Source organism: Elephantulus edwardii, unplaced genomic scaffold (assembly GCF_000299155.1).
Source record: "Elephantulus edwardii isolate Elephantulus edwardi_28Jun2011 unplaced genomic scaffold, EleEdw1.0 scaffold00089, whole genome shotgun sequence".
NCBI classification, from domain to species: Eukaryota; Metazoa; Chordata; class Mammalia; order Macroscelidea; family Macroscelididae; genus Elephantulus; species Elephantulus edwardii.
Genome location: NW_006399839.1, coordinates 5,326,153 through 5,353,836, shown reverse-complemented (window position 1 = coordinate 5,353,836; position 27,684 = coordinate 5,326,153). Strand labels below are relative to the sequence as shown.

The 27,684-nt window shown below is 47.4% G+C and overlaps 1 protein-coding gene across 2 annotated transcripts in view; it reads left to right on the top strand.

The window, feature by feature from the left end:
- CIT (citron (rho-interacting, serine/threonine kinase 21)) overlaps positions 1-25,614 on the top strand; it is a 217,117-nt gene extending 191,503 nt beyond the window's left edge. For both annotated transcript variants that reach the window (XM_006890418.1, XM_006890417.1), the window contains 19 exons: positions 387-494; positions 2,140-2,302; positions 2,541-2,705; positions 5,555-5,692; positions 6,260-6,440; positions 6,584-6,675; positions 7,204-7,308; positions 7,483-7,652; positions 8,905-8,985; positions 9,273-9,408; positions 10,587-10,726; positions 14,978-15,070; positions 16,786-16,894; positions 16,989-17,117; positions 17,841-17,921; positions 19,488-19,566; positions 19,660-19,839; positions 24,470-24,770; positions 25,591-25,614. In XM_006890418.1, coding sequence (XP_006890480.1) covers positions 387-494; positions 2,140-2,302; positions 2,541-2,705; positions 5,555-5,692; positions 6,260-6,440; positions 6,584-6,675; positions 7,204-7,308; positions 7,483-7,652; positions 8,905-8,985; positions 9,273-9,408; positions 10,587-10,726; positions 14,978-15,070; positions 16,786-16,894; positions 16,989-17,117; positions 17,841-17,921; positions 19,488-19,566; positions 19,660-19,839; positions 24,470-24,770; positions 25,591-25,614 — 2,475 coding nt within the window. The remainder of the gene's footprint in view (positions 1-386; positions 495-2,139; positions 2,303-2,540; positions 2,706-5,554; positions 5,693-6,259; positions 6,441-6,583; positions 6,676-7,203; positions 7,309-7,482; positions 7,653-8,904; positions 8,986-9,272; positions 9,409-10,586; positions 10,727-14,977; positions 15,071-16,785; positions 16,895-16,988; positions 17,118-17,840; positions 17,922-19,487; positions 19,567-19,659; positions 19,840-24,469; positions 24,771-25,590) is intronic.
- Positions 25,615-27,684: the final 2,070 nt, after the last annotated feature.

Genomic DNA, 27,684 nt, shown 5'->3' with positions numbered 1-27,684 from the left:
AGGTAGAGGGACAGCGGTAGAGAGGAAGACCCTCAGTGAGACGGATTAGTGCAGTGACTGCAGCAGTGGGCTCAAGTATGTCAGCGATGATGAAGGTGGCACAGGGTAAGACAGAGGTTAGATCTGTTGTTCACAGGGTCATTGTGAGTTAAACTCGACAGCACCCAACAACAACATTCTTAGTTGTCAGTCTTTCCGCGTGTGTGTGTGTGTGTGTGTGTGTGTGTAGAGCCAGACTAAATAAATTCTGATTCATTGCAGTATGTTCTTCTGTTTTCATATGGCCAGTTCCTCATGGTTTCCCCTTTTTCTTTTCTAAAAGCACCAGGTGTGAAAAGCCTGCTTCTTTCCGGGTCTGAGGTTATTTGCATTTTGATGACTTTTAGGTTCTCTACTCTCACGAAAAGGTGAAAATGGAAGGTACTATCTCTCAACAAACCAAACTCATCGATTTCCTGCAGGCCAAAATGGACCAGCCAGCTAAAAAGAAAAAGGTGGGTCAGAGGCGTTTGGAAAGTGGGAGGTGACCGTTTCGCTCCAGTGTCCCTGCTTCAGAGGATGCTCACTGTGACAGTTAATCAAAGGAACAGAGACAGTCTGCACATTTTTACATTTTCGTTGTGGTTCAAGAACAGGTTTTGAGCTCATTAGAACAGCCCTTCCAAAAGATGTATCAGTGATCCAGCCTTGTAACACACTATGTTCGTGGCCTTTTAAGATTTTTGTGCCTGAGATCACTGTTACAGAGCAATTTTTTTTAAATGGTTGGAGTGGGGATTAGTATGCAGAAAAAAATGGGGTATACACATGCACATATATGGAGATGCAGAGGGGGCAGTCAGGCCACCCCCACGGGGCTCCAGCAGGCTTAGCAGGGTGTGCTTCAAGACGCTGGAGGCAGACGTGCACCACTCACGTGCCCAGAACTCAGGGATTTAGAAAATTATAGACTCTGTGGGTGCAGCAGTCAGTTCATGCATCACAGAGATCATGCTAATGGTGCGGGATAGGGTTCAGTTCCACTCCGTTGGTCACAGGGTCGCTGTGAGTCATAGCCGGCCCCTGAGAACAATGTGGTCCACTTGCTAATGAAAGGATTGGCACCTCGAAGGTGCAGTGACCCACCTAAGGGTGACTGGAAAACTGGACCTTTGCTACCCCTTTTAGATGGTAGCTCACAAGCCCTTTCAGAACCATGACTTACTCGGAGGGGGACATGTGCTGAAGGTTGTTTTCAGTAAACACTGTCTGAGGAGACTTGGCCACGTGCTCAGTTGTAGAAAAGTGTCTGGGGTGTGTGCCGTGGCGGCATTTCACAAGACGAGTCTTAGATGACTTGGAATCTATAGAGGGACAAGCTGGAGGCAGTATTAGGCCTAAATGTCCCCAGTGCTGTATCCGGCATGTAGGGACGACGGTAGCATTCAGGACACACCTCTTACTAAGGGGTGGCAACACGGGAGGGGTTTTGTGCTGACTGTGTGACTGTGTGCGTGTTACTATGCTTGTGATATTTAATCTTTTTTGTTTGTTTTTATTTTAGCAGCCGACTGTTATGTGATTATACCATTTGATGTTGTTAGGGTAGTTTTATACCCCTTTTTTTAATTAAAAACATTTTTTTTTTGGAGGGGATGTTGCATTATTCTGTGTTTTGGGTTTTTTCCTTCCGCACATAGTAAATGTTTCCATGTGATTGTTTTTTAAAGTATGCCTCCTGTTTTGACATCATTTATTTTTTAAAACACTCATCTCTGTGTCTTGTAACTAAGCACCATGAGACCAAGAGTTCAAAACCACGAGTGGTGTCTGAGCCATCTCTCCTGACTCCCTCCTCCCCTCTCGTTTTTTGAGGGTCAAGACGGGCAGGAAATGCCTCTCCGGTCTTGAGAAGGCTAAAGGAAGAGGTGGTGGCAACGCGAGCGTTCTTAGCCCTCTTGGTGAACCCTCCCGCCCCCTCTGTTTCAGCTGGCCTGGCTCAGCCCAGCCCTTGCCCCTTCGCATGCCATTTCCCCTCAGTGCGCTTACGTTGAGTATGCGCCTGGCTGCCGCCACTCGCTCCTCCTGAGTCCACTTCCTCCAGCTAGCGCACAGTGCCGGTCTCCAGGTGTTAGGAGATATCTCTGTTTCCATTGCTAGGGTTTATTTAGTCGACGGAAAGAGGACCCTGCTTTGCCCACACAGGTTCCTCTGCAGTACAATGAGCTGAAGGTGGCACTGGAGAAGGAGAAAGCTCGCTGTGCAGAGCTGGAGGAAGCCCTTCAGAAGACCCGCATTGAGCTTCGGTCCGCCCGGGAGGAAGGTGAGGGCTCTGTCCATCCTATGGGGAAGGGCAGAGGACTGATCTCAGTGGCGCCGGGGGGCCAGGCTGGTTCATCTTCATCTGTGGCCCCCTAAGCTTTAGATTTTGAGTCTGAAAAGCCATTGGCATCCTTGGCATTGTCTGCTTGATATGCCACATGTCCTTTTGACCTTGAGTCCTCTTGGTTTGGTTCTCTTGATGGCCCAACCAATCAGTGGTTGAACTGGTCTCTCTGCAGCTGCCCACCGCAAAGCCACTGACCACCCGCACCCGTCCACGCCTGCCACCGCAAGGCAGCAGATTGCAATGTCTGCCATCGTGCGGTCCCCTGAGCACCAGCCCAGTGCCATGAGCCTGCTCGCCCCGCCGTCCAGCCGTAGGAAAGAGTCCCCCACTCCAGAGGGTAGGTGCCCGAGGGCCTGGATGACTGTTTTTTTTAAAAATGACTGAAATGTAGGCATATGGGAAGAATTACAAGTGATACATACAAAGTAATGAGTTTTATTGTCTAATGTTGAGTCAGGACTAACTCAGCAGAACACCAGTGGGTTTTCAGAGGCTGTAAATCACACGGGAGAAGATTGTCCATTTTTCTCCTGCAGAATATCGGGTGGGTTCGAACTCTTTGTCTTTGGGTTTGCAGTGCAGCTCCCTAAGGAATGAAAAGGGGGGAAAAAATAAAATCTCTTTCCCTAAACCACGTTTCCATACCCAGAGTTGACCACTGTGTTGTGTTCTAGCGAGGATCCACAAATTTATTCAGCATCGGCATTATTTACATATTTCTGCTAGAAAATCACAGGGAACATCGAACTAGCTGAGCCTTTGCTTGTAGGGGAAATACAGCATTAGGTTCCTGTGAGACATTTCTGTAAGCCAATCAAGCCATGGCCTTATTTTATGTGTGTTTCTGTTGAAAGATACCTTGTTTGATAAATGCTGCTGATTCATTAACATTGAGCTCCCGCCAACAGCGCGGGAAGTCGTGCCTGAGCGAGTCTGCCTCACGCCTGCCTCACACGTCCGCTCCTTGAAGCACAGCGTTTCTTCTCTTTAGGGAGCAGTCGGCGCTGTGCTTGGGGGATCATTTCAAAGTGTGAAATCACCAACAAAAAGCACAAAAATGTGGGAAACGTGATAGCAAATATACCAGAAAATGGCACTTGTTTACAGTCAGAGAGCTGAAACAAGAAGCCAGAGAGTTGCCTTGCTCAGCCCCAGCTGGAAACACACGTGTGACATGCGTATCAGCAATTCAGATTTTTGTCCACTCTGTGCGTGTCCATGAATGACCAGGGAAGTATTCCTTTTAGGGTAACAAATTTGAACAAGTAAGTGAATCTTCAATGAGAGATCGACTGTATTTTAAAAGTACAGGAAAATATATCTACTTTTACAGCCCCATTTAAGTTTTTGTTTTTTGGTTGTTGTTTTTTTAAATTTACAGCCCTTTTGAAAAAGAGAAATTAGAGCACATTGCACTGTCCAAGTATGATCGTTTTGGGATTTTTTAAGTTCTTTTGCCTTGACATGTTCCATATCAGCACACATGAGTTTTCCTCGTTCTTTTAAAAGGCTTCATCATATTCCACTGTGTAGATATTCCCACTGTTTACTTCTTTATTCATTCCTCTGGGGTGGAAACACACAAGTTATTTCTAATTCCTGATTACCATTACCATTCGGCAGTGAACCTCCTTGGACAGTGTGTCTGTGGGATATATTTTAAGGAATCGTATGATTTTTTTAAATTGCATGATATTTTGTGTGCATTTTGAGTGTTGGTATTGTGTCAGTTTATATTCCTACCACCATGAGATTCCTCTTCCACCTGGCTTAATGTTTTCAGTATTCACCTACATCGTAGCATATATCAGGGCTTCATTCTTTTTAACGGCTATATAATAGTCCATTTTATGGATAGAGACCACATTTTGTTTCTTCTTTTATCAGTTGATAGACAATTGTACTATTGCCACCGTTCCACTATCATGAACACTGCTGCTTTGAACATTTCTGTGTAAATTCTTGTGTAGGTGGAATTTTACTGGTCTTGAGTATTTACTTAGATGTGGAAACGTCAGCTCATGTAAAAAATCCAAGCTTAGCTTCTAAGGAAAACACTGTTTTCTCCACAGTGACAGTATGATATTTTCCATTCCCTCTAATGGTATATAAGGGAGCTCTGGTAGCCTAGTGGTAAGAACGTGTGCTGCAGTCCTGAACATACATGGTTCAAATCCAACCAGCTGCTCCACGGGAAGAGGATGGACAATCTCTTGTGTCTCTAAAAATTGCTAATGGCGGTTTAATGCCATTAAGTTCTGACTCAGTGGCACACAACAACAGCAGCAGTATATAAAGGTTCTGATTTCTGTGCATCCTTCCTGATACCTATTCTTTTTTTATTTTTTAAAAAAAATTTGCCATCCTGTTGTTGATGTTGACTACATTCAAGTCTGAATTGACCCATTATAGCTGACCCTGTAACAGGTTATCAGAGGCAATAAATCACACAGAAGTTGATGGCCCATCTGTCTCTCGCAGAGCAGCTGGTGGATTTGAACCACATACCTTTGGGTTAGCAGCACAGTTTTTTACCACTAAGCCACCAGAGCTCCCTATAACCATCCTAGTGGAAGTGAAAGATGAACGAGATAATCTCCTCTCATGCAATTTACAGCCTCTGAAAACCTGTTGGAAGGTCAGCTATGGGTCTGTTGGTGGGTTTGAAGTTGTTTCCAGTGTGACTTTGCTATTTATTTTCCTTTTGAGCTTCTTTTCATGTGCTTAATGACCATTTGAATATATTCTTTGGCAAGCTGTGTATTCAAGAGTTTTGCCCAATTTTTAATTGGCTTAATTGAGCTTTTCAAGCTTTTTATATATTCTGGATTTAAGGCCCTTACCAGAGATTAAAATTATTTTTTTTAAAAAATATTAAAACTTGCAAAATTAAATTTGCAACCATTTCCTCCCATTCTATGGATTTTTTTCTTCTTTCTTGATAGAAGTATTTGTAATACCCTAATGACTTTTTTTAAGAAACCTTGGCCGTGCAGCTCGTTCAGTCTTGGGCTGCTGACTGGTCAGCACTTCAAAACCACCAGCTTCACCACAGGAGAAAAATGTGGCAGTCAGCTTCTGTAAAGATTGCAGCCTCGGAAAACCTCCAGGGCAGTCTGTTCTACCATGGAGCTGAGAGTTACCAGGATGGCTGAGGGCAATGGCTTTTTTAATCTTTTCCTACAGAATTCAGTCGGCGTCTTAAGGAGCGCATGCACCACAATATTCCTCACCGCTTCAACGTGGGTCTGAACATGCGAGCCACAAAGTGTGCTGTGTGTCTGGATACCGTGCACTTTGGACGCCAGGCCTCCAAGTGTCTTGGTAAGAACAGCCAATGCATGTTCTTTGCCGCGGGCACCTGTGCGTCTCCACCTCAGAACACCCATCAGGTGGAGGTGGGTCTTTAGGGTTTGTTCCTCCTCAGCACAGAGCACATTCCTCTTCAGCTTTTAGCTTTCCGTGGGAGGACTCTATTTTCCCCCTATAACAAGAGTGAGTGTAGACATGACATCAGCTCACGACCAACAGCCCACTGAGCAAAGCATCCTGGGCTTCGCTGCTTCCCAGCCTTCTCCTTGTCAGGCTGGTCTCGCCCCACCTTGAGCCTGGGTGCTGGTGCCAGTCCCAGCATGCAAATGTGTCCTCTGCACACCTGTCTGTGTGCGGCCCGGGGAGAAGCCAGGGAAACTGGGTCAAGAGCACTTGGCTTTCTTACTTTCTGTCTGCGGGGTCTGGGCGCCCGGGGACTCTGAGGGCTTGCCTGGCTGACCTGGCCAGACTGAAGGCTCCTGAACAGAGGGAAGAGCAGCTTGGGCCTGGCTGGCGGAGGAGGGGACGATCTGGGATCAACCGAGCGTGCCTTTCAGCCTGTTCACTGCATTCCCCTAGAATGCCAGGTGATGTGTCATCCCAAGTGCTCCACGTGCTTGCCAGCCACCTGCGGCCTGCCTGCCGAATACGCCACGCACTTCACCGAGGCCTTCTGCCGTGACAAAATGAACTCCCCAGGTCTCCAGAGCAAGGAGCCCAGCGGCGGCTTGCACCTGGAGGGGTGGATGAAGGTGCCCAGGTAGCTTGGCATGGCTGCTTCCCTTTCTGGTGTCCTCTGAAGAAGTGACTTTCCTTGGAGATACCCCACCACCCCATGTTCCCCCCCCCCCTTAAGTCCTTTCCTGGGGCTTAAACACTTCTTTAAATCTTTCTCTTCCCCAGGAATAATAAGAGAGGCCAGCAAGGCTGGGACAGGAAGTACATTGTTCTGGAAGGCTCTAAAGTCCTCATTTATGACAATGAAGCGCGAGAAGGTAAATGAATGATGCAGGGGGACTTTCATTGCACGTGGTTGACCCAGGTCTCCCGAGCGAAGGCTTCGTGTTTGCGGACTGCATTGGAAGCCTTCTGCGGGTCTCCCATTTTTGAGAACTAAACACTAAGTGACGTGTCTAAAGGTTCTTGGTCCGATACTCACACCTATAGGTCTCCCCTCTGAAGAGCCTGCAGGGGGCTGCCCTGAAGATTCCACCTGCTAATACACCTTCAGAGAACTTCTGCCTCAGTCACCCATAAATCCGCATCGTCATCAGAAATTTGACTGTGCTACTCATCTGACACACTTTATTTTGTTTTTATCTTCCCTCTCCGCCTTCTCCGCACACCTCTGTCCCTCCTCTCTGCTCTCGTGTACTTCCTCACATGCATACCCTGTCTGCTCTCACTCTCGCTCTCCTTTTCCCTCCCACTCTGGCTCTCTCTCCCTCTCTTCCGTTCTCTTCTCCCCTCGTTCTCGCTCCTCCTCTTTGGTTTTTCTTTCTGCCCTTCCTCTTTGCACCAAGCTGGACAGAGGCCGGTGGAAGAATTTGAGCTGTGCCTTCCCGACGGGGACGTGTCTATTCATGGCGCCGTTGGTGCTTCTGAACTCGCAAATACAGCCAAAGCAGGTGAGGAGGCTCCCGGCGGTGGCCGGGCTGGGGGACCCAGCGAGTTGGGGGTGGGGACGGCCGGCATGCCGGAAGCCATGGCTCTTGCGGCGTGGCCAGGTCTCGGCTATCTCAGAACAGTCCCTCCCATGGGTGGGAAGCTGCCCCGACCCTGAGCTGTCTGAAATCTTGTAGATGTCCCATACATCCTGAAGATGGAATCTCACCCGCACACCACCTGCTGGCCCGGGAGAACCCTCTACTTGTTAGCTCCCAGCTTCCCCGACAAACAGCGCTGGGTCACTGCCTTAGAATCAGTGGTCGCAGGTGGCAGAGTGTCCAGGGAGAAAGCAGAAGCCGACGCGGTGAGTGTGAACCCGGTGGGCGCTGTGGCTTGTGTTTGCCGAGTGGGTGGCGCGGGAAGTGGTCTTAACGGGAGTGCTGCGAGCGTGTTGTGATGCCCCTCAGGCTCCCTCTCTGGGGGTGACAGCTCGACACTGTGCCATCACAGGCAGCTTTGGGGTGATTGGGGCCAGGCCCTGAGGAGGCCGACCTGGCACCACGGGCGCGCAGTCCTGCCTGTCGGCCTCTTCTCATGCCAAGGACAGCTTGTTTACGGCAGCACCACAGCACATGCACATATAAGGGCGTCCTTTCTCCCTCCCCCGATGAGGTCATTCAGTTGGAAGATTTGAGTTATGAGCACTTAGTCCCAGAAGCAGCACAAGAGGCTGCTGGCAGCCACGTCTCCTTCCGGAAGGCCCTTCACAGCCTCCGTGGCTGTTCCTGCAGCATTTGTTCGTCTGCAGACAGGCTTACAGTCCTGCGTCCTTTCCCTTAACGAGGTTGGAAACGTAGGTGTGACTTAATTGGCATCACTCCACCTCGAACGCTTTTGGGTACAAACAGCCCTCCATTGCTCACTGGCTTTTGTGCCACCAAAGAGCACGCAGCTCTTTTAAAGCACTCAGCTCCTTGTGCGCATTTCAAGTGTTGGCACCTAGAACATCCATGACCAGAGCCTCGAGGTGCGAGCTCTGCTGGGTGTGTAGACCTGCCTAGTTGGCCTGTGTGGCTGTTAACACGTGTTAGCCTGTCATTGAAATCCACGTTACTGTGTGTACATTAGGCCCCTGCCTGTGCTTCTGACGAGTTCCTGCCCACGTGGGTTCAGGTAAAGAGACTGAGGGCCCTGGTGGTCCTCCCCCGGTGCTGTGCTTTGCACTGCTGCAGCCTGAAGGGAAGGCGCCTTCCCGGTGGCTTATTAACCCTCTGCCAGTACAGTCTCTCGAGCTTCAGCCCCTTTCCTGTCCCAGGACAGCTCTGTGTGTCTACTTCCTCCACCTCTTTCTCTGCCCAAGCCAAGTGATATAGCCGATGCTAACAACTGCCTCAGTGGCCCCAGTAACACTCACGTGTTACCTTTTGAGCTGAAATTGCAGGACAAGCTGCAAGCAGGCAGGCGTGTGTTTCTGAGCGTTTTCAGGAGTGACTTACCTCTGCTGCTGGCACCAGTTCCTCCCAGTTCTTGCTTTTATCCCTGTGATTGCTTTGGTCTGAATGGTGCAGACTGACCAGCCCTTTCTCTCTGTCTCTTTCCCCGCACCTCTACTAAAGAAACTGCTTGGAAACTCCCTGCTGAAGCTAGAAGGTGATGACCGTCTGGACATGAACTGCACAATTCCATTCAGCGACCAGGCAAGTCTTCCCGGCCCTTCCCCCCGGCGGCATCTGGCTGGAGCCGGCACGCGGTCAAGGAGCTGTAGCACAGGGCTGTGTAGCTTTGCTCCTTGTTGGGCTTTTGTGATATAGCAGAAAGAGGAGGCAGCCTTGGAGGCCCCACAGCAGTTCTCCACCTCCCGGGGTCACCATGGGGTGGAATGGACTCCGTGGCAGTGGGAACAAGAGGGTGGCGTGGGATTTTCCTAGCCATGTGGTCATGCTCATGCCCTGCCTTTGGCCTTCTGCTCCACCCCCCTCCCCAGGTGGTGCTGGTGGGCACAGAGGAAGGGCTGTACGCACTGAATGTCTTGAAAAACTCCCTGACCCACGTCCCAGGCATTGGAGCCGTCTTCCAGATTTACATCATCAAGGACCTGGAGAAGCTGCTTATGATAGCAGGTGTTGGGCCAAGAACCTGGCGCTTTTTCCTTCCATTCTTAAATAATTTAAAATGGTTTTGTGCTCGGCACTCAAAGGTAGCCCTGGTCCCATGAATGTCTCTACCCTGTAAACACCTAAGCCTCAGCTGACGGACCCTCTGGAGCTGGTTCAGTGCTCTCTGACCCTCCCGAGGAACATCTGAGGCATGAGTGGCAGCCTCAGCCAAACCCTTTGTCCCAGTTATAGTAACACCTCCACCACGGCCTTGACCTTGAGAGAGCTAGCGGAGTGCTCTTGGTGTGTTTGTGCCTGCTCCTCCTGCCCTCTGAACACCCATGGACCTTTCCTTTAGATTCGCCCCTTGACACTTTACCACAGTTTATTCTTTTTTCTCTCCACACTCACACACATGCTTTTTTTTCCGACCCGTTTCAGTCAGTTGTGTGTATTCCCAGTTCTTGTCACCTAAGCACAAGGCCATTCTCGCGGGTAACTTAAAATAATACAGTTCATGAACTCTGGTGGCCTGGTGGTAAGGAGTTGCGCAGCCAACCCAAAGAAATGTGGTTTGAATCCACTCGCTTCTCGTTAGGAGAAAAATGGGCACTCTGTTCCCAGACGTTTGCAGCCTCTGAAGACCTGCTGGACAATCAGCTATGAGTCAGTTCTGACTTTATGGCAGACAGTTGTGGAGTTATCCACACAGTTATGTGATTCGATTTTACCTGTGTGCCCAGTAAAGTCCTGGGCTGTATTTTTTCCTTCTTGAGTCATAATCCAGTCTAGGATCACTTACATGCATAAAGTTGTCCTGTCTCTTAGTCCTTAGATCTGAGAGTTCCTCAGCCTTGCACTCCTGGTCTTCCGGGTCACTGACACGTTTGAAGAGGGCAGGCCTGTTGTTTCTGTCACATGCCCCTTGACTGATGTCTGGAACAGTTCACCTGTATTGTGGTGGGGAGCACATTTGAGAGTATACGCTGCAGCTCACATTCCTCTATTTTTATGCCTCAGACCCTTGAACAAAAGGCCAAAATGTTGCCATTGTGGATCTGAGACAAGGACACAGAATGTACATCTGTGGCCCACTGGGTCCATCACAGTATCATCTCAGGCTTATTGTTTGTGAAACGGGGTCCAGTGCCTTTGCCTAACAGCTTCGCACAGACAGAAGAAGTTGTTCCTTCTCCCTCCAGGGGACGAGCGGGCCCTGTGCCTGGTGGACGTGAAGAAAGTGAAGCAGTCTCTAGCACAGTCGCACCTCCCCGCCCAGCCAGACATCTCGCCCAACATTTTCGAAGCTGTCAAGGGCTGCCACTTGTTTGCTGCTGGCAAGGTAAGCCTCTCTTCAGGGTCTCTGGATGTTCCTGAAGTTAGCACCGCAGGGCTGGGGATGTGACCTTGAAAACCGTTTAGCCTCAGACTGAGTCACATTTATCACCGTTTCCTCTGGGTGCCCAAAATAATGAGAGTAGACATGGAATTCGCACAGGCTTTGACTGGGAAGGAAAGATCTGGGAGCAAAACCAAGGATAAAAAATAAAGAAGATAACCTGTAATTTTCAAAACTGTGTCCTTAGGTGTAAGATCCTTTCAATAAGAGTAAAAAAAGGGCAAGAGGAGGAGTCTGACATGGAGCCCCCAGTGGGGACTGGATGCAAGGATGTTTTATTACCTAGAAGCTGGTGCATTCTAATTCATAGCATTTACATAACAAAGCCAGTTAATGAGAACACAAGTTAATTTTGGGGTAGCACCTAGCTTGTTATTAAAATTTGTCATATAAGCACACTTGTTTGGCCTTCTGTATTTTTGTATTAAATAAAGAATTTATTAGATAAAGAATTTATCTGGGTGTGTGCACATATACACATGTAATATTAATGACATTTGAGTGAAACATTTGGTGACCCCTGAGGCGACCGTGTTCTGTTGGTTGACAGCTCGCCTCTCACTCTGAAGATACTTCGCAGTAAACAATGACTGGGCATGTTCTATGTGCTCCTGGACCTTTCAGAACAAGGACTTCAGCCGCAGGGCTGCCTGGGGTGGGATCTCAGCCCAGGTTCTCTGAGGGAGGTGGTTCTGGAAACTTTGAGTTCTGTGGGAGGTTCTGCTTGGCAGATACATGTGAGTGTTGCAATGATTTCACTGTGTTAATTCATTAAAGATAACATGGTGTAAAGGGAGTGGCTGGTCTAGGAAAGCCTTTTGGAGGAGACAGATCTTGAAGGGACTGATAAATGGGCATTTCTAGAGGAACTGAGAATTTCACACTGGGACCATAGGTGGAGAGAACCCTGTGCCCTTGTAAACAATTTTTGTTTTGTTTTCTTAAAGAGAACATTTCTTGATTTTCTTTCTTATCGTCAGACTCTTTATTTTGGTCTCTTGTAGTTGTTATGTTACCTTTTTCATTGCTAGTATTACTTGTGATGTATTTATTGTCATAATCCTATCAGATTGTGTGAATATTTACAAAGCGACAGCTTTTAGCATCTTAGATCATAACGTGGAGTTGCCAATCAATGTGCCATAGCTGTGTCAAATGCCATGATGGTTTCCCACCGTGTACAATGTTTGGAGGAGCTTCCAGATTAATTCAAGTTTGGAAGCAGGAGTGGCATCCACTTCCTAAACCAGATGCCTCTGGAAACTCTATAAACATAAAGAAATAATGTTAGTTATAGAACAGAATTCAGGTCTTTTGTTCATAGGGTCTCTATGAGTCATATTCAACATGACAACACTTAAACTGAGTGAGACTAGTGTTATATTTTGGAAGAACATTCTTCTACTTTGTCCATCACTCCATGTCAATTTGCTGTACTGAGGTAATCTGGGTTTGCTGTGATGCCAAACCTTGTGCCACTGGGGTATCAAATACCATAATGGTTTCCCACTGTGGACAGTGTTTGATGGAGCTCCCACAGGTTTGAAAGCAGGAGTGGCATCCACTTCCTATCCACATGCCTCTGGGAAGCTCTATGAACTTGGACAAACTACAATAGTTATAGAAAGGCATTAGGTCTTTTGTTCATATATGAGTTGTACTCAACTTGATGGCAAACAAGAACAACATTATGTATTTGCTCGGTGCCACCAAGCTGGCTGTGACCCACAGAGCCCCACCTGACCCTGCACCATCCTCACGATCTCTTCTGCACCTAAGATGTCATTGTAGCCACTATGTCATGCCCTCTCACTGAGAGTCTTCCTTTTTTTCATTGGCCCTCGACCAAGCATGATGTCTTTCTTCAGAGGTTGGACTCTCCTGATAATAAAATCAGAATCTCACCATTCTTGCCTTTAGGAGCACTCTGGCTACACTTCCTACAAGACAGTTTTTTACTGTTCTTTGACAGTCGATCTCAAAGTCCCTTATCCTTGTCCAGCTTACATGCGTATTTGAAAATACTGTGACTTTTGGCAGGTGCACCTTAGTCTTCAAAATGACGTCTTTGCTCTTTAGTACTTTAAAGATGTGCTTAGTAGAAGGTTTGGCTATAGCAATAAGTTGTTTGATGTTTAGACTGCTGCTTCCAAGAGTATTGGTTATGTATCCAAGTAAAAGGACATCTCTGAGAACTTTATTTTTTTTTTCTTTTCTTGTGTTGGTGTTTATTGGTCCAGCTGTGAGAGCTTCCCATTTTCCTTATGTTGAGGAGTGTTTGAGCTTTATCAGTATGTACTTCAAGATGTCTTTCTGCAAACAATGTTGTGTCATCTGCGTATTGCAAGCTGTTGATGGGTCTTCTAGTTTTTATGCTGTGTTCCTCTTCATCTGGTGGCCTCATGACAAGAAGCTGCACTACAACCCAAAAGGCATACAGTTTGAGGTCACCAGCTGCTTTCTGTCTTCAGCATACTGAGTCTTCCTCTCGTTTTTATGCTGTTCTCCTCCTCTTCATAGAGTCCATCTTCTCAAATTATTTGTTCAGCATGCAGATTGAATACTGCTTCACAGCAACACAAACCACTACCACAACAGTAACAAACAAGCAGTTGAGTGGTAGATTCTATCATTACTTCTATTTGTCAGTCACTTCTTCAATTTCTCTTTTTCTTCCTTTGGGTTTTCTCTGGCTTTTTCCTATTATTCTATTTTTCTGAATTTGAACTTAGTGCATTACTTTTCACGAGCTGCATTTATATATAAATATATTAAAATGTCTATAAACAATTTAAAATATCCCCTTCCCTAAAACTATTTTAATTGCACCCTGTTTACTATTTATAAATAGTTGACTTATTATCACTCTTAAAAATTTATCTTAAAGTTGTTGTTTTTCCTGTGAAAGATAAGATAGTTTAGAAATGTGCAAAAAGTAGTTTTTAAAATTTGGGATTTTAAAAAAAAATTGGGATTTTTTTTTTCATTATGTTATTTGACAACTCAAAGAATATGTGGAGCATACATATACATAATAATAGGATAAATATTCATGATGGCACTCCCCGACCCAGGAAATAGACAACTGTCCTAACGCACATTCTCCTATGTATTCCTCTCCCTTCCCGTCTCCCACACCCACCCCGACAGCGGCAGGACTGATGTGAGCAATATGCTTGTTCTCATCCTTGGTGAATGACAGCAGTCGAGTGGTAGGAGGTGAGATAAGGGGGAGTCAGCTGTTCTAGAACAGGAGAGTTTTGATGTACACAGAACATGGGAAAACTTTTCCTTTTGCACCAAGTTGGGGTTTGGGGTTTTTTCCCCAGAATTCTTAAAGTGGCTTATATACCTTTTTCTTTTTTTAGTGATGAAGAGGTAAAGCTATTTTAAAAACCTAATAATAAAAAATCTCTGGTAAAAGGTGTGTGGTGTCAGATCGAGCTCCTCAAGCTGGATCCCTCTGAAAGATCCTTGCTCTGATGCAGTTTTAAACTAGTGGCAATTTGATGACCCTCAGAGACGTTGGGCAGTCTGCTTGTCACAATTAGGTGTTGGTAGTATGGGTAGTGGGAAGAGATACTGCCCAACGTCCAACAATGCACGTTATCAGCTCAACTCAGTGCCACTGAGCTGGAACCAGCGTATAGCTGACCCTTCAGTGGGTTTCCAGAGGCGGCCTGGGAAGAAATTGCCCATCTTTCTCCTGCAGAACAGCTGGCTGGTGGATTCAAACCACTTGCCTTTGAGTTGGGAGCACAACTCTTTACCCAATACCTCCAATTAAAGGAATTCTATAATCTAAGAAGAACCGAACCATGCTCAGTTACCATTACAGAACACACTTATCAGAGTCTATAAAAGAATCCCAATTAAAAGGGAGGGAAATGTAAAACAATTAAAATCTTCAGGAATAAAAAAAACAATAAAATAAAAAAATCTTCAGGAATCTAGACTTTCTTGAGCCGGGGAAGCTGGATGAACCCCTGAACCTATTACCTCAAGATAATCTTAAAACTTAAATTGTTAAATGATCACCTCAAGACTTCACAAAACCAAACGCTAGAAAGCCTTGAGCTTTGGGCTCGTTTAGATCTATCTAAATGGGATGAAATTGAGCACAGCAATCAGAAAGAATTGATTAGAAAGTTAGGATGCAGTCAGTTTAATTTTTGTCTCCTGGTTATCTTTCAGATTGAGAATGGGCTCTGTATCTGTGCAGCCATGCCCAGCAAAGTTGTCATTCTCCGTTACAACGAGAACCTCAGCAAGTACTGCATCCGCAAGGTACGTCAGGCCCTGCCCAGGTGAGCACGGCCCAGCTGGCCTGCTCTTCCGGCAAACAGGTGTGAAATGTCAGCCGTTGCCTGGACACAGTACGGACCTGGTCCTCTTGTTCTGCACTTTGAGGAGTCAGCTCGGGGGAGAGTTAGAGAGGGAACCCCTTCCTTCCCTCAGCTCCTCCCGAGCCACCCAGAGCTGAACTCCCACCCCACCTTCTCTTGTTTGTATGCCGCCTCACTCTTCAGCTTGTTGAACCTACTCTTTGTCAGGTTGTGTGACTGAACAGACAAGTCCTTAGAGTGAACAGAATAAAGGGAGGTGTTCTCTCTGCAAAGCCAGCGGTCCTCGCTGACACTCGTCAGCATCCCTTTCACATCCCGGGGCTTTCTGTTAGTGATCTTTTGGAAGAGGCACTGTTCACTCTGTTTTAATAAGTAGATAGGGCGCTGGTTCTCCTTGGAGCGGAGTCAGTTAGTAATGACAATGGGCTTGGTGCCTGTTAGAGCATTATTTGTCTCCAGATTAAGACTGCTCCAACCATCATAGACCTGATTGATTTGAGATATTTTCATGAAAATTAAAACAAGGTACGAATGTATAATGGCTCCTTTAAGCCAAACCAGGTCTGTTGCCGTTGAGTTGATCTCATAATAACTGACAGAGTAGGTCTACCCCATAGGGTCTCCAGGGTGGTGAGTCTGCAGAAGCAGACAACTGTCTTTATTACTCCAGTGGCTGGGGGGCTCAAACTGCTGATGGTGTCTATTAGCAGGCAAATGCTTTAACCACTGCACCCAGCAGGGCTCCCGACTCGAGCTATTACCTGTAAAGTAAACAGTTTGCTTGGTTAGCTTGTGTCTGAGTGTCTACGGGGCCAGGAGCTAAGCTGGCTATTTTACAAGCACTTTTCCCAACAATTCTGAAAAGTTGCAGTCAATTAGCCACAGTTTTTAGATGAGACAGTTGAGATTGAGATTGAGATCCTAAACCACGAACTTTAAACCAAAGTTGAGCTTTAGTTTTCTTTACCATTTAATTCTGTCATGCTGCCCAGCCTTCTTCATACTTAGGACCTTATCAAACAGTCTGAGATGATGATGATGATGATGATAGCGTGTGAACTGTTACTTCAGGAGATGTCTCAGAAATCACTGCTGCTTTGTAATTCTTGAATATCATTTCAAACATGTCTGGGGTTTTTTAAGACAGTAGGACTTGCCTAAAAACAGGTAAAAATAAGTAGATCACTAAAGTGTGTGACATTGTAGCTAATACGAACTGAAACAGGAAATCCATAAGGTAAGAAAAAAGTGGAAAATGCAGGTCACTTGTAACCATCGTCCCTACCGCGTTGGGATTGTTCTCTCCTTTTTTTCGAAACTTCTGGTCAGAATTGAACTTTGTAATCCTGCCTTTGCACACTAGTCGTTACTCATTGAAGTGGTGCTTCTCACCCAATTGGAGTTGTAATTCAACCTTATTTTCTAAGTCTGGGGTGCATGGAGGTGTAGAAAGAGATAGCAAGGAAGTCACCTCTTCCTACACCTCAGTATTGACGGGGCATGAAAGCATTGAATGGACTTTGTGTGGCAGTGTGAGTGGGTGTGGGGACAGCCGTTTGCAAAGGCTTAGTGAGATGATTCAAGCAACAGCAGAGCAGCCTTAGAAACTTAGCTGTACTGTGCTAACCCTCCTACCCTTTCCGCTCTCTCATCTAGGAGATAGAGACCTCAGAGCCCTGCAGCTGTATCCACTTCACCAATTACAGTATCCTCATCGGAACCAACAAATTCTACGAAATTGACATGAAACAGTACACGCTGGAAGGTAGGGCCTCACTCGTCCCACCCCACATCCTGCCCTGGCCTTGCTGAGAACTAGGTGTCATTCCTGAAGCCTCACTTCTCGCCTGCCTTTACAGAATTCCTGGATAAGAATGACCATTCCTTGGCACCTGCTGTGTTTGCCTCCTCTTCAAACAGCTTCCCTGTCTCGATTGTGCAGGTGAATGGCGCAGGGCAGCGAGAGGAGTACCTGCTCTGCTTCCACGGTGAGCAGCCTCTGTCTGCTGGCTGAGTGATCTATAGCCCTGGCCCGGCCTGGCTACAGGATTCCGGGGGCTCGGACATGAAACCGACGGGGCCAGGGAGGGTCCTGCTGGTGGTCGAGGGAATGTTGTTCAATGCCACCAATGCTACCGAAGGGTCACCTCTCCCCTAGCAACCTGCTGGCCTGTCCACTTCTATCTCTCTGTGTCCTCCTCTGTCTCTTGCTACTCTCTGTGTCATTCCCTCTCTCACAGTTTCAGTTCCACTGTTATATCGTGTTAAGATCAGAAGTACCCAGCTACCTCTGAACTGGGTTTTTTGGTGGGGTTTTTTGTTTGTGTTCACTTTTGAAGAACCGTACAAAACAATCCTATGGTTTAACAACTAAACCATTTGAAATGATAAACCATGAAGAATCTCACCCATGTTCTCTTTCTCTTTTCCCCACCTCCTTTGAGTTTTTCTTCTTTTTCACCATCTCAGTCTCTGGATCTCTAGCTCCCTCTTGCCCTGCTTGTTGTCTTACTCCCATCTTATCACTCTTTCTCCCTCCTTTCTCCCTCTCTTTCACTCTGTCCTCTTTCTGTAACACATCCCTGGTCAGGCGTGACTCAGGTTTAACTCCTTCAGAATTCCCTGCACTCTGTCCAATGCCATCAGGATGCATCTCACCAGTACCTGCTCCTTCTGCTCGTGCTGATGCCCCGGACTTTTACTCTCTACAGAATTCGGGGTGTTCGTGGATTCTTATGGAAGACGTAGCCGCACAGACGATCTCAAGTGGAGTCGCCTGCCTTTGGCCTTCGGTAAGTGAGGCGAGGGGCGGAGGGCTCCCCTTAGACCAGCAGCTGGCCCCTCAGAAAGGAAATCTTTTTGGCATTTGTATTCCATTAGGCACTAAGCAACATTTTTGTTAGTTATAGGAATGAATGTTCATGGCAGAGATTCTGACATGGTTGAGGAATTGCAGGAATCAAGTTCAAGGGAGCAGCTAGGCCACAACCCCAGCTTTGGAAGATATTTATTAGTCTTTTATGATCAAAGGGAAACCATTGTCTGTGGATTTATGTGAATCATGTTCAGAGTTGCATTATAGCTCATGACCTAACTGAACACTTCATAATTTTACAAGTTCAAATTAGGCAAAACAGTGAGATCATGTCTGTTTTATTTATAAGTGTAAATAAACCTAAACATCCTTATTTATACCAATTTTGGTAGACCTAACCCATATGGTAAATCCCCGAAAATGGAGCAACTGGGTCATAAAATAAACACACATGTACATACAAGTATGTGCACACGTATTTGTGTGAATGTCCTAAGAGACAATGTGGCTAATATACCTTGAAGTATATCTATTGTAGCAAACTGTTCTAAAACTAATGACTCAGTACAATTGCTTATTAGTATCCATGATTCTGTGGATTTACCAGACAGTTTTACATTATGTGGTGTCAGTGGGGACACAGACAACTAGAGAGTCCCAAATGGCCTCATAAGCACGACATGTAATCCATAGTGGCCACAGGTCAGAGCTAATAAGCCTGGGCTGTGGGCCGGGAGGCCTCAGTTCTCCATTGGGCCACACCTAAACATGCAGTCCTTTTTCCTTCCACCACATTCTCTTGGTTAAAAAGGGCCACTAGATCTGTCCAAGAAGGGAGAGCTGAATACTGGATGGCATGGAATAGTCTAATATTCAAAGTAATAGGTCATTTCTGTTTCCTCTAAGGCAGGAAACCGTTCAAGCCGTGGCTTCTCTAACTGCACTCGTGCTGTGATAAAGTGAAATAGTGTCAAGAAGATCAGAATACTTAATTATCTATGAACCCAGTTTCTCTTGAATTCTTGTTTTTTTGAAGAGGAGTACAAGCTTATGGTTCAACAGTCAAACAATTTTAAAAGATCCACAGTGAAAAGTCCTACACTTCTCCTGTTTCTTATTCCCTACACCCCATAGGAAAGCACCTTCCTGAGTTACTTATCCCTCTGGTGCTTTATGCAAATTCAAACATATCCACCTATATGTTCTTCTCTCCACTCCTTTATATCAGTAAGGTAGCACCCTCCACCTTGCTTGGTGCACCAGATAACATACCATCGGCATACGCAGAGTGTCCAGGTGCAGTTTCTAGCAGTACAGCATCCTGCAGTTGCACCCTATTTTCTTTAACCATCTGTTTTGATGACTGAACACCCAATTGTTTCCCATTTCCTGTTAGCAGTATGGCCGTGGATAAACTCATACTGACCATTTTGCTGGCACAGGGGCTGCAGTGCGTTTGTAAATTGCAGAGTGAAAGGCAGGTTTAATGTCTCCCTTCTAACCCTTCTCTGTCCCACCCTCTGCCTCTGTGGGGGCCCTGCAGCCTACAGAGAACCTTACCTGTTTGTGACTCACTTCAACTCTCTGGAAGTCATCGAGATCCAGGCACGTTCCTCTCTGGGGTAAGCATTGTCCTTCTGTGTGGCTGGACACCTGGGGGGTGGTGCTGGGGTGGTACCCTGCTCAAGTGGAAACTCCTCTTTGGGATCCCACAGGACCCCTGCTCGAGCATATTTGGAAATCCCGAACCCACGCTACCTGGGCCCTGCAATTTCCTCGGGAGCGATTTACCTGGCCTCCTCGTACCAGGATAAACTGAGAGTCATTTGCTGCAAAGGAAACCTCGTGAAGGAGACCAGCACCGACCACCACCGGGTCCCCTCCACCTCCCGCAGGTACCACACCTCTGCTTCCTCCTTACAGGGACCCCATGCTCTTCTGCAAAGGAGAAGGAACTGTGTTAAACTGGCTGAAGGCTTCCCAGCCTCCCCTTTGGCCTCAGGCAAACTACTCATTGGTTTGAGGTCTGTAGCCTTTAAATGGCGTGCTCCTTCCTAAGCGTCAGGAGGATTTAAAAATTCTTGTGAAAAACAGGAAGAAAATCACCTCATTTTTCTCTGAGGGTTTTTCCACTGTCTCTCTGCTTAACTGGTGCAGTATTCGCTGCTCTAGTAGATATGTATATTCCCACGCTTTAAACAGCCCTCCCCTCCTGAGTCATACTTGCAGCCCAGCAGATATAGACACAGATCATCACAACACAGAGAGCTCGGGGTCGGGCAGCATGGTTAAAGGCACTGTGGGAGCGCGAGAAAGGACCCTGCCCTGGACTTGGTGCCCACGAGGGATTCCTGAGAAGTGGCCTGGGGACATGAGGAGTGTCTGGAAAGGAGGGAAGGACATGAATAGAGGTCCAGAGTGGAAGACAAGGAGAGTAGCCAAGGATTCCAAGGCTGACTGGTGCGTGCCAAGGAAGGTTGTTATCTCCTCAACGTGATGAGACTAATCTTTTCAATTTTTTTTACATTTAAATTTTTGACTCAGCATCCAATCAGTAAATGGTACAAAAGAATGTATGTTACAGTCCTGCTCTCTCCACCCTCTTACCCCCACCCCCACCCCCCACCTCCTGCCACTCAGTTTCTTATTCAGGAAACAGTCTTTAATGTTTTTGTGTTTGCTTCTGGAAGTCTTTCATGCATATACAAGCAGTGTGTGTGTGCATGAGGTGTACACATTCTTCCCTTTGTTGTGTTTCATAACAATCTTACTGAAATATAATTCACAAACTACATAGTTCATTTATTTAAATTACATAATCTTTACTCTTAGATAAATTCACAGAGTTGAGCAAGCATCACTTCACTCTGATTTTTTAGTGTTTGGCATTCCTAAAAGAAAAAAATTTTTAAAAATCCTGTGCCCTTTAGTGGTCAAGTCCCACTTCCCTTCATGTCATCCTGGAGGACAGCCTTTAGTATTTCTTGCAGGGAAGGTCTGGTAGGGACACACTTCTCGGATTCATCTGGTGGTGTCTCAATCTCTTTTCTTTGTTTTGAAGGATAGTTTTTCTGGACATAAAATTATTGGTTAACAGTCTTTTTCTTTCAGTATTTCGAGTGTATCATTTAGGGTCACTCAGAGTTGGAATCAAGTCAACAACAGAGGGTTTTGGCTTAGAGGCCATGATTTCTGATGAATAGTCAACAGTTGTTAATCTCATAAAAACTCCTTTTGTGTGATAGGGTGCATTTCTCCTCCTTTCGTGATTGACTCTTTGCCTGTGGCTTTTGGAAGTTTGACTGTGGTATGTCTAGGGCAGACCTCTTTGGGTGTAATCGAACTTGCAGTTTCAAACACAGTGCATATACTTAGGGCTGGAGACACAGGAAGGCACCACTCTTGTGCGTCAAGAATCTCTGGGTCTGGTGAAGGAATAGCTCTAATATTAGAGATCTAGGCCAAGGCAGCATCCACTCTATTCTGAGACCCCATCTTAGTGAGTAATCTCTCTTCCTTTGGTTGATGCATAGCAAATGCATGTTCAGAGGGTTTCACCACAGAAACTTGATAGAAACCCACACGTGGTTTGGTACTGCCTAGTACCAGGCAGTCCTAACTCTTTGACTTAACTCATCATCAAAAGTGACTTCTCAGTGTTACCTCATCCCTTGCCTAGAAAAGTCTGTATTTTCTGTAAGGTGTTTCCAAGTCGTTGGCAAAAGTAGTTTTTATGATTTTTTTTTTTAAACACACCAAAAACCAAACCAAAACAGGTAACAGGAATTTAATTTGTCATTCATGGCCCAGCACCTCTCTTTCTAGACTAAATGCTCTCCCTATGGGGAGTTGCCTATTCTGTGGGTGAAAATGGTTCAAGTGCCTATGAACTCAAGGGACAGGGAAAATGCTTTTACATTCCCACCATTGACAAGCAGGCCTTGGGTTGTTTCGAGTCTTATAAAATGGGCTATTTGCTGCTGAGTGCCCTGGGGCAAGCCAGAATATAGGTTGGCGTAATCCACCACAGGCCTCGTTGCCTCTGTCAGTTTAACAGAGTCAGAAGCATAACTCTGCACAAGAAATAGAAAATTGACACAGGAGATGATAGGTCATTAATGGAGATGGAGGTGGAAGACTGCCCACTTGGCTTGGAATGATGGGTGTTTCCATTGCTCTCATTAATCCAAGCTGATGTCCTGAATGGCCTTTCCTGAGCCGTCCTTCCCTTCCTGCTGGTTTTATGACAGGCCCTAGTGGACTCAGGTTGTCATTTCTCTTCTCCTACAGATAGACTTACTGTAGTTCTCCTACTCAGAATGTGCTGCTGCTTTTTTTTAAACACATTTGTCTTCCATGCCTCTAAGCTGTGTGGCTAGAGGTGCATATAATTTAAAGATGTTGAGATAGAGATGTCTCAGGTGTTACTGGCTGAACAGACAGCACAAGGAATGTGGGCTTCTGAGTAATTGTTATCTGAGTCTCAGAGCTGTGTGGGAAAGCAGAGCATGATAGGAACATTTTCACGGGTGGGCTGGCCACTTTGGACACTAGCTCCAGTCACCCATCTCTCTGTTCCACCATAGAGCAGGGGTTGGCAAACCATCTGTAATGGGTAAGATAGTAATTAATTCAGGCTTTACAAACAGAACGGTCTCTTGCTGTAGTGTGACAGCATCCAGAGAGAGTAATGGATTGAGATGACTTGATTCCAGTAAAATTTTATTTACAAAAAAGTCATCATTTGGATTTGGGCCCCAGGTTTGCAGTAGCGCTGACCTTCCATGCCCACTCCCCCAAGTCTTTGTGTCCCAATGATGGATAGTGAGACAGAAGATTCTGACCAATTGTTGAAGGGGGGAAAATGATTAAGTTCATGTTGTGATAGCATTTTTCGGCAAGATTTTCTATTGTTTTGGGGGGACAGACAGGGAAGTCAAAAGGCTATAAATTCAGGTTAGTAGCAGAATATAGTCAAGACAGCTTCTGAAATGTGCTTGCAGGCACCTCAGCCTTGAGCCCCATGGCTTTAGGCCAGTGTTAAAAAGTTCTCACTCCTGCCAATATTGACTCACCCCCACCTTAGTTGTCTAACAAACTTGGCAGAGGCTTTTAGCTTAGCTCTGTTTCTGTTTGGTGAGGAGTCAGCTCCATCTTTTGTTGGCTTTCTGGTCTCCTGCTTTGGCCCTGGCTGCCAGTGCCGTGGGTCTAGCTGATGTAGGAATTTCTGGGCCCAACAGACGTCCTGCTTTCTCTTGCTGCTGCTTTGCTAGCTGGGAAGATCTTCCTTTCTGCTGCTAGGTCCGCTTAATAGTGAGCCTACTAGTCAATCCTCTTTGGGGTCGGTTAGACTAGCCAGTCTCCTTGTGGATAGGCTAACAAGCCCTATTTGCATATTCTCTCCTGTCCACATAGCAGAGTCAAATTCAGTGGTTAGGAAAGTCATTTTGAACGATAAACTCCATAGACCACCCTCTGGCATGTCATATATGAAAAACTATTCTTTTTAACAGTGTGGATGACCACCTCTGTGAATGTAATGGACACATGCCATTCCCAGCGAACCGTTCAGAGGACTCCCTGCTGCAGGATTCTGCCAAGGTCTGCAGAGAGTTCACTGAGCGTGAGCAGAGGGAGGTCTGTTCCTCGGCCTCAAGCTCTGTGAGAAACGTCTCTCTCTGTAAGGCAGCCTCAGTCTCTCTGAGGAACTTGCATTTCCCCCCTTCCCTTTAACATGAGAACATGTACTTACCAATGTACTAGTGCTGGAAAATAGTAGGAAGTCCAGCTGACCTGTATTGGGATCCTCCCTTTGCCTCTCAGTCGCCAGGGCGAGTCCCAGGAGCCCTCTCAGCCTCCGTTTTCTCATCTGCACAATGAGGGCATGTAGCTCTCGAGCTGCTGTGGAGATTTAACAAGATAATGCACGCCGAGAGCTTAACACAGGTGCTGTGCTGTTCACAGTAGCTAAAACGTGGAAGGGACCCAAGTGTCCATCAACAGATGAGTGGAAAAACAATATGTGGCTCAGATTACCATCGAGTGTTACACAATGGCAGAGACAAATGGAGTTTTGATACATGACACGACAGGAGTAAACCTTGAAAACACGATGCCAAGTGCAGTGTGTCGGGCACAAAGGGGGAAATGCTGTATGATCCCATTAATATGAAGTGTCTAGAATAGGCAGCTTGAACCACACGAAAGAGTCGTGGTTACCAGGTCCTGTGCAGTGGGGAAATGGAGAATGGGGGAAAGAAACCAGCACAGAGCTTAGCGTAGCGCCTGGCATCTGGCGAGATCCTGGTGAATAAATAAAAGCTTGCAGGAAGCTTGGTTTTCTTTTGTTCATCTGCTTTCTTGCCCATCCTGACTATGAAAGACAGACAGACAAGCAGAGTGAAGAACTCTGGGTCTTTCTGATGATTTCAGGATGGGGTAAAGGGCGGAGAAGTTTCTCAGACAACGGAAATGCCCTTTGGGGTCCTGACCCCTCAGTTACCCACCTCCCTCTCTGTGCTGCAGCCCCAACAAGCGAGGCCCCCCAACATACAACGAGCACATCACCAAGCGTGTGGCCTCCAGCCCGGCACCCCCTGAAGGCCCCAGCCACCCCCGAGAGCCAAGCACACCCCACCGCTACCGGGAGGGGCGGACGGAGCTGCGCAGGGACAAGTCCCCCGGCCGGCCGCTGGAGCGGGAGAAGTCGCCCGGCCGGATGCTCAGCACGCGCAGGGAGCGGTCCCCCGGCCGGCTGTTTGAAGACAGCAGCAGGGGCCGGCTGCCTGTGGGGGCCGTGAGGACCCCGCTGTCCCAGGTCAATAAGGTGAGTCGGCATCCTGAGGCCACAGGAGTGACTTGGGGAGCTAAGACTGCCCGCTGCAAGGCCATAGTTGTCAAAAAGTAACACTAGTGCAGTGGGCCAGATTCTGGGAGATGTTTAATGCCTTTAGGATAAAATGTACTTTATGAGGCTTCCTTAGCAAATGGGTGATGTGGATGGGAACTGAAAGAGGGATGTGTGCATCAGAATGTCACTGTTCCCCAACAGTCAGCCTGTTTCTAGAGCTGTTTTACGCATGCAGAACAGACAGGTCGATGCAGTGCATCTTTTTATACAGTAATGATTGCATCCTCTACAGCACAGTCTGCCTTACTTTTCCAAACACACACATACACATTCACACACAGAATTGTTCCAGAAGGCTCCATGAAAACTTATGACAGTGGTTGCCTTTTAGAACTTGAAACTTACTGAAACTTGAAAATCACACACTGGTCTCATCTGTGTGGCTGGCGAGATAGTGAGTGAGGTGAAGGTGCTTCGAAGGTGGAGCTGCGTGGCCCCCGACCCCTCTCTGCAATCTGGTTCTCATGTTCACACCCTCCTGCGCATGACATTTTTGGTTCACTGTCGGCTCTTTCAGTAAAAAGAGGAGACACGATCCATGTTTCCCTTATCTCCTCTGATTCACTGATCAGTCTGTGATGGTGCGACAGACAGACAAATGGAGCCCGGGGACTTTTCTGTGAAGCCCACCACCTGCCCAGGGCCTGCTGACACCCCATTTTGATTTTGCACCTAGTAGGTTCTGCCATTTCTGGTGTTGAACGACTGAAACCCCTCTTCCTTGTTTTGCTCCCAGGTCTGGGACCAGTCTTCAGTATAAATTCCAGCCAGAAAATACAAAACAAAACACAACAAACCGACTCCTCATCTCAGCCTGCAGGAAAAGAGCAACAAACTCTGGCACTCTGCGGAAGGTGACCTCAGCGCCCATCCGCGCGGCCCCACCCGCCAGTGGGGCTCAGCCGCCCTCAGCACGGACACCCCCGTCTCCAGGGGGTGCAGGCGGCCTGAGCACTCCGGGGCCGCCACGCCTCGGGGTCTCCCCCCAGCACCTTCCTGCAGTCATCCTCTGTACTTTGTTACTCTTGGACAGCACTCATAAGACTTTTGTACGTAGCTCTCTAGCTTGTACCGGTTCATCCAAGGATGCCAGCCTGGACGCTAACTACACCGGGGTTAGAATCCTGATCCGTAGCTTAAGATCCTCGGGATGGTTGGGTTTTGGATATTGGGGGTTTCTTTTTTCTGTTCCTTTTTTGTTTTTTAAGACAACAGAATTCTTAATAGATTTAACAGTAATGTATTTCCTGTTGTAATCCTTTTTAGCTAGACCACATCATCGGGTCTTTGCTACTGAAACTTACCGTAGAAGAGTCCCCGTCAGTTCGCTGACCACACCCCTGCCCCCCAGTACCCCATAGGTTTGTCCTCGTTTGAGTCCATCCTTACAGATGGCCCTGCTTTACCCAGGGGGACATCATAGCCAAATGTTTACTGTTCTCATTGCCTTTTATGGCCTTCCCCTCCCACCAGCTGAGAATGTACGAGGTCATGGGGCCTCAGCTTGGAGACAGTGACTTGGGGCCAAGGGATTTTGCGGAGCTTTCCTCCCCGTCCCCCAGCCTCACCTCCCAGCCTGCTGTCCCTGCTTGTCCGTGTGGCTTTGGCCAGGAAAGCATGCCCTAGACTTGCTCTCCGCTCGGCACTGATGGGTCTCTGGGCCACGGAGGGGGCCATGGAGTCCCCAACTCCTATCCGCAACAGTGTGTCGTTCTCTACCCTGGGATGAGGGAGAGACCCTGCCCAGGAGCCCTGCATGGCAATTCACTGCATGTGCCACCCCTCCAGCCTGGCTGACCACCTAGGGCTGCCCTGCCAACGCATCGATGCCATCCCATAGCTCCCGCCCAGTCGAGACCCTTTGCCGACTTGCCAACTTACTGGTCACAACACGCTGCAGTCTGTAGCACTGAACAAACACAAAACGCTCAAGCCTTACGACCAGAGAAGGATTTCAGCAAACCACCTCAGACTCAACACCCGCTCCCAACTCCCGCGCCTCCTCGAGGCTGACCCTGTGTTCACACAAACTCCAGCACGGTTCTACCCCACAAAACTGTGACTTCCCAAGTGAGCCTTTCCCTCGGGCGAGAGCCGAGACCAGGCAGCTAGAGCAAGCAGCCGCAGCTCGACTCTGCCAACTCCTTGGAGGTTGGCAAGGCCTCCTTAGGTGCCGTACGGTTCACGGGTCCTCTCCACCCTCCACACGCCACATGTGTGCGTGTGCGGACCTCCTGACACCTGGCAGAGAAGCACCCTTAGAGGTTCCACCTTTGGCAAGCTAACTAGCGGCCTTACTTCTGCCTTGGACCCTCCCACAAGGCATCTCCTGCTTTGGACTCTCCATGCCTCGTAGGCACGCCTCCACCAACCAAGGCACGTAGGCTGAAAGGTAGAGCCGTTCCCACCACTGCACGTGAACACGACCCTGTCCCCACGGTGTAGACCACTTTCCAGATTGCAGCCTGGCCCAGCTCCCAGCTCCTTCCTGCTCGTCTCTTTAACCTAAGTGCTTTCTTGTTGGACCTTCCCACCAACCTTCATGTCGTAGCACCTGGCGAATGTCCTGCTGTCGTGTTTTATGTGATGCTTGGTGTCTTTGGGGGCCATTCCCTGCGTGCACCCCCCACTTCCCCCAGGGCAGGTCTGTTTGGATGTTTGCTGAAGTGTCTGTCTCTTGGTCCACAAGTATTCAGAAAGGTCACTGAAAATCGGTCTTTCAGTCTTGGCATTTCATTTAGGATCTCCATGAGAAATGGGTTTCTTGAGCCCTGAAAATGTATATCGTGTGTCTCATTTGTGAACCGCTTCCTGCTATAGAACTAGCTCA